At 37.3% G+C, this 11,808-nt stretch overlaps 1 protein-coding gene across 4 annotated transcripts in view; it reads right to left on the bottom strand.

Moving 5' to 3' along the window:
- Positions 1 to 632: 632 nt before the first annotated feature.
- The window catches only part of TEDC1 (tubulin epsilon and delta complex 1), a 70,675-nt gene continuing 59,499 nt past the window's right edge, over positions 633 to 11,808 (bottom strand). For 3 of the 4 annotated variants that reach the window (XM_031952906.1, XM_031952907.1, XM_031952908.1), the window contains one exon: positions 633 to 4,818. In XM_031952906.1, the coding sequence (XP_031808766.1) occupies positions 4,483 to 4,818 (336 nt within the window). In that variant the 3' untranslated portion in view covers positions 633 to 4,482. The remainder of the gene's footprint in view (positions 4,819 to 11,808) is intronic. The other variant, XM_031952905.1, reaches the window with a different exon arrangement.

Here is an 11,808-nt window from a genome sequence, read left to right as displayed (position 1 = left end):
ACAACTTATTCAGCTATTCCCTAACTGATAGGCATCTACTCATTTTCCAATTCTTTGCCACCACAAAAAGAGCTGCTACAAACATTTTTGCACAAGTAGGTCCTTTTTCCTTCTTTAGGATTTCCTTGGAATACAAACCCAATAATGCCACTTGCTGGGTCAAAGAGTATGCAGTTTTATAGCCCTTTGAGCAGTTCCAAATTGCTCTCAAGAATGGTTGGATCAGTTCACAACTCCAACAACAATGCATTAGTGTCCCAGTTTTCCCACACCCCCTCCAACATTTATCTGTATCTTTTTCGGTTACCTTAACCAATCCGAAAGATGTTTAGTGGTATCACAGAGTTATTTTAATTTCTCTAATCAATAGTAACTTAGAGCATTTTTTCATGACTACAGATGGCTTTAATTTCACCATCTGAAAAGTATCTGTTCATATCCTTTGACCATTTATTAACTAGAAAGTGACTTGTATTCTTATAAATTTGACACAATTTTTTATATATTTTAGAAATGAGACCTTTATCAGAAAAAATGCCTGTAAAAAATTTTCCCCCAGCTTTGTGCTTCCCTTTTAATCTTGTGTTGGTTTTGTTTGTGCAAAAACTTTTTAATGTAATTAAAAATGTCCATTTTACATTTCATAATGTTCTCTGGTTCTTTGGTATTCCCAATTTTAGCTCATCATTTTCTCTTCTTAATTGGTCTCATCTTAAGCAGGGCAACATGCCAATTCTTCTTCTTTCTATACTACCCCTCAACCCACAAAGATGGGCTGCTCCATATATTAGGACAGTCCATCTTTTGGAGCTACCACAAAACAGGGTTAGGAATTTTATAAGTGAAGTCCAAGGAGCATCTTACTAGTTTATATTTCTGATGCACAGGATAGGAGGCTCTAGTCAGCAAGGTTGGCTGGGATAAGATGCTAATGTGACAAAAAAATCCAAGAAACAATTTCTGGGCAATTAATAATTTATTATGTTTAGCAAATAGTTAATGGCAAATGATTAAAGATCAGTGGCTTTCTCTCATAAAACAAAGATGAAACTTATGTTAACATTTATATACCCTTGGAAGAGTGGGTGTTCCTGACAGATGGAAATCAACTCTGATTGATAAACAACTAATGAGAATGAAAATTATGAAATGACCTTATTCTAAAGAGCAGATTGGTACATGAATATGATTAGGTCACTCTTGGCCAAAGACGCTCGCCTCTACTCCAAACACCCTGACTAAGGTAATCTAGATAAAAGAATCTATCCTCTACCCAGTCTTACCTGAGGAGAGCAATGGTGAGGTTACTAAGAATTCCACCTAGATAAGTGGAGTCCCATCAAAAATTGAACCCAAGTTATCATCAGCTCACTCCCTCAGAAGCTGTCATTACCTAGTAACTACATGGAGAAATACAAAGGGAACAAAACCTTGGACTCCCCTCCCCCCATGATAGTAACTGGTTAATAATAATTATTTTTCTCATTAGGCAGGAGGAAAAAGGCATTGTTCTATCCTCAAAGTTTTCAGTCCGAGTTAAAAAAAAAAAAATGATCACACTCAGACTTACTACAGTAAGAGAAAACATAACCCCACATATAGAAAACTCCCAGTCTAAGAGGAGAAACTCTTCCCCACACAACCTGAATAAAGGATAGTCTCTGCTTGGAGTTAATGAGTGTGAGAGAAAACAAGACAAAACTGTTAATCACTAGTACATCAAGCAGGTGGGGAGGCCTCCCCGGTACATCTCTAGAAGACAGTTTTTTTCTTGGCTAAATTGGGTTATCAAAGAAGTCTAAGGGAACAAAATTTCATCTGTTTATCTTGAGCATCATCCCCACCAATGCCTTAGGTTATTCCCGTGAATTCTTCAGGAACTTTCAGTTCTTTTTCCTTCATAAAATGAGCCTCTCATCTCTGCATGGTCAGAGATAAAAAAATAATTATGGGACCATGTTTCCACTACTCCATCCACGAACCTTACATTACAGCATGCTACTTACTATCTATTTGACTTGACCCTCACCTCTGGCCTGTATTCCCCAACACTTTTAATAGTATCTGGCACACACTAGGTGCTTAATAAATGTTTCACTAACTTATTCTTTGTATCTGTTTCTTTATCTATAAAATGATGGCCTGTGCCTATGATGCTATGAATTCCAAGTGAGATATTACAAGTGCTGAGGTGACCTCAATGAGTTCAATAATCAGAGCCAAACAAACTCCTTTTTCAGGACGTGAAAAGAACTGGGTATATAGTATATAGTAGACTGATCACTAGGACTGACTCTTCATTACACTATGTTTCTTCTCATTTATTAGATTTTTTTTTTTTTATCATTAGGTAATTTCAATGATCTTTAAAAAGCTGTAAAACACAAGGTACTAACAAACTAGAAATGGACAAAGTCACTTCTATTTTCAGAAAAAAAGGAATTGAGTTCTTCAAAGTCTCAGTGAATTTGACTTTGGTTCCTTATAAAATAGAATGGAATTAGCACTGAACCTGAAACGAGAATTAAATTTGAATCTAGGTTCTAATACCTTATACCTATGTGACCAGGAGAAAATTTAACCTCTTTAAAGCTCAGATTAATATAGGCTTAACAATACTACCTACCTCATGGCTATTATTATTTCCAGCAAAATTCTAGAACACATTTATGAAAAGTATGATTGTTAACACTTAAGAAAGCAGTGATCACTACATGTTTATCAAGAAAAAAATATGCCAATGTAACTTCATTTCCTTGACAAAATTATAAATGACTAGATCAGGTAAATGAAATAGACATTATATTAAGATTTTAGCAATATATCTGACAAAATCTCTCATGTTACCCTTTTTAAGCAATCTCAATCAATGAATCACCATTATTTATTGCCTACTATGTGCCAGACATATTGAGAGAGAACAAAGTCCAGGAGCATAATCATACAAGCCATATTGTCTGGCTGATTCCTTAGTGTAAAAAATTATTATCAACACTTCATGCTCCCAAGCTCCTGTATTTTTCTGGACATGCTCCACGTGAATTTCCAAACAAACCCTGGATCATCTGTTCTCAGAATTGGTTCATAATTTACTGTTTTGTTTTGGGTGTTTTTTTTTTGTTTTTTTTTTTTGGCTTTTCTGAAGCCTAGCTTTAACTATAATCTAACTTTCTGTTTACCCACTTGGATTCAATATGAACCATGTCCTTTCTATATCTATTTGGTCAAAATATTGTAGCTAATTTCTGGCACACAGAAGTCACCTCCCTTCTTCCAGTCTTCTAATCTTTCCTGAGAGTATAATCAAGTGGTTTGGAGACTCAACAAGTGATAAGTAACATCACTTTGTAGCTAGATTAGAATTTCCCAGGCACCTATACTTTATCCTTTTCAATATGTTTACCAATTATTAAAGTGAAATCAATTCAATTCAACAAACATTTATTAAGTAGTTACCTAAAACACCGAAGGAAATGAGAATGCAAATCTAAAAATTACAATCCCTGCTCTCAAGAAGCTTACAATCTACTGGAGAGTAAGGAGGAAGATAGAGATAGGAAGATAAGATAGAGCAGGAAGATAAGATTAAACTATAACACAAGGTAGGAAGTGAAAAGGAACACAAAGGAAAAATCCAAACAGTGACCTAGGAATAGAGAACACTTTAGTCAGAGGAAAGTTACATGTAGGAGATACCACCCGATCTGAACCCTGAAAGAAGACAGGATGCTAAAAGATGAAGATAAGGAAATAATTTATTAAAATTACTATTAAATAACAATTATTATTATTTATTAAAATAAGGAATAATTTATAGGAATATATGGGATTGGAGAAGAAGAAACTCTGAGCATGGGGATAACTTCTAGCTGGAACATAAACTACAATAAAAGGAGTTATATGAAATAAGGCTAGAAAGGTAGTTTAGAATCATATTGGGGAGGGCCCAGATCTGAAGATTGTAGACAAAATGAAGCAAGACCAGAAAGTGACAAGGATGTGGAAATAATTCAATTCTTAGAAACACACAAGAACAAACTGAAGGAATTGACCCAGAGATCTTTGGAGTGAATATAATCATGAATTACTAATACCTAAAGGTCTATCATAAGGAAGAAGTATTAGAAGATTTGTATGGTCCCAAAGGATAGAATTAGCATTAATGAATAGAAGTTATATATAGGCAAAATTCCTGGAACTTGAGATCCTCCAGTGAAGGATGGATTTATCACTCACTTGGGAAATTATAGACAAAGAGGTAATCTAGGGAGGGTAGCACAAGGAGATAAAAGATCATTAAAGAAGTAATAGGGGACTGGCCAGAAAAACAGTGGTGTGATCTGAGTTATGGCCCATATTCCTGCTTTAATTCTTTTCTCCACAATCATGAACTGGCACAACACCTGGAAGAGGGTAAAATTTCACTTCTGAGGCCAGGGCAACTAGGGAGAGGCATCTCCATGAGGACTTCCTTTCACTGCCTTAGGAATTTGGAAGGACCCAAATTACCCCCTCCAGTCCCTGTGTCAGAATGGCCAGTTCTTGATGACATTCCTTCTGTAAACTTCTGAGTGTTTTCTTGAGTCTAGCTTCCTCCTTCCTCAGTATCTGGATTACTCTGGTCATTTGGTGGATCTCACTACTGCTCAACTCTCCAGCCTGTCTAAACAGAAGTCTATGTAGTCCATGGGGCCAGCTCTTAACCCCCCAGTCCTGCTCCAGAGCTGCCAGTTCATATCCCACAGCCTCCTGGATTTCTTTCATTGTAATAGTGCTTAGCTCTGGCAACCTTTGGAGTCTCTGGGAACAACCGCAAACCTGCAAAAAACAATGAAGCCATTAATGTCAGGTCCATTGGCAGCACTGCATCATTTAGATTTCAGATTGGCAGCACTGAGTCATTAGATTCCAGAATCATCTCAACTAACAAAGGACACTAATAGTAGAAATGGATATTTTAAAAATTGGCTATTCAGGTGCATTCTCACTGGCTAGAAATGAGCTCTAAAATCATCAATATTTAACTAGTATCATGTCTTTGAGGTAAGGCAGTGAAGATTTAGTTTATCAAGGCATTTTACCACTGAAGAGAGTAAGGAGAAGAGTCACTCCCTGACCAACAGTAATAATAGCTTAACATTTATATAGTGTTTAATATATGCCAAACACTGTACTAATTTATAATTATTTTATCACTTAATAGCCATAATAACCCTGCAAGAAGTTTTATTAATATTCCCATTTTTCAGAAAAGAAAACTGAGGCAAAGAGATAGCTAGTAAGTCTTAGGCCACATTTGAAATCAGGTGTTTTATCTTTTAAATCCTACTTTCCTTTAAATGAGACACTTGTACATGGTTACCAACTGTTAGCTTACAACAAAATGCAATATTGATTTAAACTTTTGAAACAAAATTTCTTTCAAATAGACTACACTGACTTATTTAAGAGATTATTCCTTATGACCAAGTTAGATTCATGCCAGGGATGATTCAATGCTAGGAAAACAATAAACATTATTAATCACATTAAAATAAAAAAATATTCTCAAACCACATGATTAGCAGAAAAAAAATCTCTGAAAAGTGGAACGACCATTTATATTTTTTTTCCTTTTGCTTTTTCCTTTTTTGCTGAGGCAATTAGGGTTAAGTGACTTGCCCAGAGTCATATAGCTAAGAAGTGTTAAGTGTCTGAGACCAGATTTGAACTCGGGTCCTCCTGACCAGGGCTGGTGCTCTATACACTGTGCCACTTAGCTCCCCTTAATCATTTATGTTTTTTAAAACTGTTACCTGTTGAGAGAAATAATTCTTTTCTATTTTATTAATAATTCATTATTAACTTGGATGCGGGCTTTTTATTTCCTTATTCAGGGACCAGGATTTGTGAACCAAGGCAGATAGAGGAGATTGCCTTTATCCTCAGGATACAAGCTTTACAATCTTAGGTAAGATCTCTAGAGAGACCTTACTTTTGTTTAAAGTGAACTGGTGAATTGTTATCCTCCAGGGAATAATCCCATGTCAGTCAACCCTCCACTGGAGTTCAAGGTGATCCAGAATATGAAAAAGAAAAACAACCATAGTGGTCTGGGTGGAGACAGATTCCTGGGTCCAGACTGTAGAAGGCAAATGAATCTCAAGATCAAGACTTGGTCTCAGCAGGAGGAACCTAAGACTTTTAACCTAACTCTTCATTTAAATGCCTATCAATCAGGTTTCAAAAAGGAAACAGGTATAGCTATGAGAGTATCAACTATCTAAAAGTTGCAATCCTTGTTGTGAGATCTTTGGGAAGACATCAGATAGATTAAGCTGTATATGAAAAGGGATATCCTTAAGCAGAAGAAATAATCAGGTATTTTCAGAATAAGAAACAGATAAATAAGGAAAAGTAATTTTTTTAAATATAAACTAGACATTTCTAGTCACTAAGACTAGTGGGGGCAGGGTGTGTGTGTGTGTGTGTGTATATGTGTGTGTTTTGTGTTTATGTGGTTCTTGTCTGTGTGATATGGCCAGTACTTGTTTCAAATGGTTTAGGCAGAGAGCTGAGAAGCTGGATAAAGTCTTAACCAACCAGATCAGTAAAATTTTGCCTAAAGGCACCCCTTTTCTTGTGTTATCTGCTAAAGTTTCAGAAAACAATCTAGTCTACAAACCTCAAGGTATATTTGGGCTGATTAAATTCATGTTCTTTTGGTCAGAGCACTAACAGGTGAACCCTGAAACTGTGTTCCCTTTAATTTGTAAAAGAAGGAAGATTCAGGGTCTCAAGCTCTCCAGTGGGAGAATGCCCTTTCTAGACAACATTTTTAAGTGGTTGGAGATCTCGATCTAATAGTGAATGGCTTGAAACTCCAAGATAAGCAATCTCTTTTCAACTGGAAATTTAGGCCTGGGACATTGACAACATTGAAGGAATCTCAGTCAATTGTGAATGAGAACCCAAGCCTCAGACAGTTAACAAAATACAACTCTGAATCCCAAATCTTTGCAGAAGTCTGAAACAGGATTATGCTTGCCAAGGAAGCTCTCTTCTTGACAAAGCTGCCTGCCAGGACTCTTGCCCACTGTGAAAATATTCTCGTCTTAGTGTTAATCCTTGTTATTTCCCTGACAGGACCTTACCCACTAGGAAGTCGGTCTTCCTAGCAAACCTGGCTTCTTAGTGCCAACAATAAGTCTCTTTGGCCATAAACAGATTTCAGGTTTGCGAATTTTTTCACATTGGAGCTGTGCTGACCAGAGGTGATTCCCCACGCCAACTCTCAACTACTAGCCTATCATTTGCACTTCAGTATGATATGTAGAGAGAATGGAAAGAAAAAAAAAGAACTGTGCCTTAAACCCAAATCATTCTGACTCACTGATTGGCCAAAAACAGGTCCCAGGCCAAGACCCATTTTGGTCATTCTTTAACCCCTGATTGGTTCTGAATGATTATAAATAGCAACTCTTTTAGTCAGAAACCCTGAGGGTCTTCCCCTCCTAGACTGATCCCCCTACTCCCATCTAAGTGAAAGTGAAAAATTTTCTGCCTTGCTTCTTACTTAGCCTTAATAACTGATTGTGATATGGTATAGCTTCTGGGGAAATATAACAGTGGTTTTGGAGTCCTCTAACCTTGGGGGGCTTCTATTCTAACAATGTTAGTAGTCCGAAATCTTCTAGCTCTGGAATCTGCCACAGGAAGCTCCCATACCCAATCCGACTCTGAATAGACCCACTCCTTAGTCAGATAGGTTCTGGATTCAGGAAACTCCCACAGATCAAACTCCTGAGACAACAATGGATAGACCACTCCTCAATTCATTGCTGATTGGTAATCTTGTCAGTAATAATCTGGTCAAGAGAACCAAATTCCAGAGACCATTCCTTCCTATCTATGAGCCATAGAATTAGCATACCTGTGACTGAAAGCTGGATAAATATATCTCCTTGTTTCTCTGCTGAATTCCCTTAGAATTCAAATCCGCTTTTGTAATGGGGTTACATTACTTTCAATAAACTTTGCCCCGTAACTAGGAGATGGGTTCAAACCTGCAAATTTTTTTGAGGTACCTCGTGACACTGGTCTGGGACCCCAAACTTTTGGCATTCTCCCCTTCCCAACCTCAACAATTGGGTATCCCCAACAGTGGGGTGGTTCAAACCGAAACCAGTATAACACTTTAGTTTAAAAAGGTCAATGTCTCCTACTGCATCCAATTGTCCAATATGCAATTGGAACCAGTGGGTTGGATAAAGGTGGGGGGCAGAGGAAGGAGAAGTAAGGCTGATGATTTTTCATAGCTCTCTCCAACTTAAATCCAATTCATTTGCATATCATGGCATTACCATGATGAGATTCTAGGTAACCAGATGGGCCCTAGCAAAGAAAACCTGAATCTCCAAATAATCTGGAAGCTTACCTACTCCCAGAGGTAAGAGGGAGGTACATTGATAGGATTATAAGTGGACCCTTTTGATTTTTTTTTAGGCCTTCTGCTCTTAAGTAGGCCTTTTGTTCAAGTGGACTTTTGATCAGTCCCATGTCAGGTGAAGATGATGATGAGTTCTAAAAAAAAAACAGCAATGCCTGAGAAACTTTAAGATAATCCAACCTTGGGAGTGCCACAAACAATGCTGGCCAATCTATTGGTCAACAAGCTGTAGAAATCAATGATGGGAACTACCCTAATTGTACGTCTAAACTATAATATTAGTATATCAACCTAATTTTTGTTTCTCTTTTCAATAAAATTATCTTCTTGATCCTAACTCTTTGCTAAATTCCCTAGCAATTAGTCTACAGCATAACAAATCTTTCGCCCTTAATTTAGAGACAAATTAAGTGTGTGAATTCTTTCACCAAACCCATGACATTGACCAAGGGGGCCCTAACCTTGTTGAGGTATCTTCGGACTCAAGAGAGGTCTCTAGAAACCCTACCTTTATCTAATCAGAAAATCTCTATTAAAAAACTGCTCATACTATATATCAGGGATCCTCAAACTTTTTAAATAGGGGGCCAGTTCATTGTCCCTCAGACAGTTGGAGGGCCAAACTATAATAAAAACAAAACCTTTGTTTTGTGGACCTTTAAATAAAGAAACTTCTTAATCCTGGGTGAGGGGGATAAACGTCCACAGCTGCCGCATCTGGCAGCAGGCCATAGTTTGAGAACCTGCAGATCCTCCCTAAACCTCTCTATGAACTTAGCCCCCCCAGTCAATGGTGCACAGTCCCACTTCATGGTATCTTCCTCCTGGTTAATTCTGAGTTCTACAAGGGAACTTCTTGTTAACTGCTAAAACCCTTATGCTTGTAAAAAACAAACAAACAAACAAAAAAAAAAAACCTTAAGAATGTGACCGGCTTTAAACAGCATAATAAAATATTTGTCCTTTGATTTGGAGATCTATGCCTACAAATTTTGGGGGAAATGACTTGCAACACCAGCCCATAACCCTAATGTACTTCTTTTTTTTAATTATAGCTTTTTATTTACAAATTACATGCATGGGTAATTTTTCAGCATTGACAATTGCAAAACCTTTTGTTCCAACTTTGCCCCTCCTTACCACCACCCCCTCCCCCAGATGGCAGGTTGACCAATACATGTTAAATATGTTAAAGTATAAATTAAATACAATATATATATATATAGATAGATATACACATATATAGATATATAGATATATATATACACATGTCCAAACAGTTATTTTGCTGTACAAAAAGAATCGGACTTTGAAATAGTGTACAATTAGCCTGTGAAGGAAATCAAAAATGCAGGTGGACAAAAATAGAGGGATTGGGAATTCTATGTAGTGGTTCATAGTCATCTCCCAGAGTGGTGTTGCTGGTTCAATTCATTACTGCTCTATTGGAACTGATTTGGTTCATCTCATTGTTGAAGAGAGCCAGGTCCTTCAGAATTGATCATCATATACTATTGTTATTGAAGTATATAATGATCTGGTCCTGCTCATTTCACTCAGCATCAGTTCATGTGAGTCTCTCCAGGCCTTTCTGAAATTATCCTGCTGGTCATTTCTTACAGAACAATAATATTCCATAATATTCATATGCCACAATTTATTCAGCCATTCTCCAATTGATGGGCATCCACTCAGTTTCCAGTTTGTGGCCACTACAAAGAGGGCTGCCACAAACATTCTTGCACATACAGGTCCCTTTCCCTTCTTTAAGATCTCTTTGGGATATAAGCCCAGTGGTAATACTGCTGGGTCAAAGGGTATGCACAGTTTGATAACTTTTTGAGCATTGTTCCAAATTGCTCTACAGAATGGCTGGATGTGTTCACAATTCCACCAACAATGTATTAGTGTCCCTGTTTTCCCACATCCCCTCCAGTATTCCGCATTATCTTTCCCTGTCATTCTAGCCACTCTGACAGGTATGTAGTAGTATCTCAGAGTTTTCTTAATTTGCATTTCTCTGATTAATAATGACTTGGAGCATCTTTTCATATGGCTAGAAATAGTTTCAATCCCAATGTACTTCTAGGGTATCACTTGTACCCCATAAGTTTGGTGGTATAGGAAGAGTCTGACTGTACCCCTGAACATCAACATTTTGTCAGCCCATATGGGTTACTTCAATGATTTCTCTGATGTCAAGGTCTTTTTTGAGAAGAAAGGATAAAACATTATTAAAGTTTAAAGGAAAAAAGTAAAGAAAATTTTTTTAAAAATCATCTTTTGTTTGTGGCCAAAATTGAGAGAGGCAGAAAAAGGGAACTTTTCTTTTGAGCGCTTTTATAAGAAGTGAAAACTTTTGGGGGGAGTGTGGTAACAGCAGTTGCTTATCTTCAGCTTTAGATGCTAAAAGATAATGTTGTGCCACAGTTCCCTTTTATTGTCTTATTACTATTTTCAAAGTGCAGGAGGCAGGAGAACCACCACTAGGCTGATCAAAGATGCAATGTCTGTGGCTGACTTTGTCCTCAGTTTAAACTATTAAAATTACATCAATTATAGAACTATTACTCACCATGCTAAGTACTAAGTATATGTAAACTAGATAACCATTGTATTATCAATTCCATTGAGTTAACACCTTGTTGTAAGAATCTTTGTACATTTCTCCAAGAGTTCTGGCCTATTACATCTTCCACTTTCTTTTGTTTTAGAATATAGGTGGTCACACCCTCAGTTTCCCTAATTGTCCTGCCTCCATTTCCCTGAATCGTTCTGCTTTAATCCCCCTGGTTTACAATACCCTCTCCTGATTGATCATTAGAGCTAGTTACTCTAAGGATATAAATTGTAAATGTATAAACTCAAGATAAGGGGGAGTTCAGACTTCCTGGCTCCTAACACCTCCTAAGTCATCAAGAATTTATGGTTCTATCCCTAACCTGTCAGAATCAAATTGATGGTCCCTGCCTGGAGATCTCTACTCACCAGAGTTTGGACTCTACCCTCTTTGTTTTAGAGCCCTGAGCTTGGAGCCTATATATGCCACTGAAAACTCACATTGGTTGCTGAATGCTTTGGACAACAACCCTGGGGGCATCATGCTCCCAGCACAATCTCTCCCTCTCAGAAATCCAAATAAAATATTAAAAACTTTCTAATCTCTATTTTGCCTCAGTTTCTCCAGCATTACAATAAGATTGCAAGACAAAGAATCTACCTTAAAACATTTTGCCTCTATGAATCCAGCATAGACTACAAGGGGAATTCTTGTCAGATCAAGAATTCTTATAAATTATAGGAACTAAGCAGTCACAGAGGAGGTCAACAGGTTAGCCCCAACAGAAGCCCCCAACTGGCCTTTACAAACTCCACAATGG

The sequence above is a fragment of the Sarcophilus harrisii genome, chromosome 2 (genome assembly GCF_902635505.1).
Source record: "Sarcophilus harrisii chromosome 2, mSarHar1.11, whole genome shotgun sequence".
NCBI lineage: Eukaryota > Metazoa > Chordata > Mammalia > Dasyuromorphia > Dasyuridae > Sarcophilus > Sarcophilus harrisii.
This window is presented reverse-complemented; position numbering and strand designations above follow the sequence as displayed.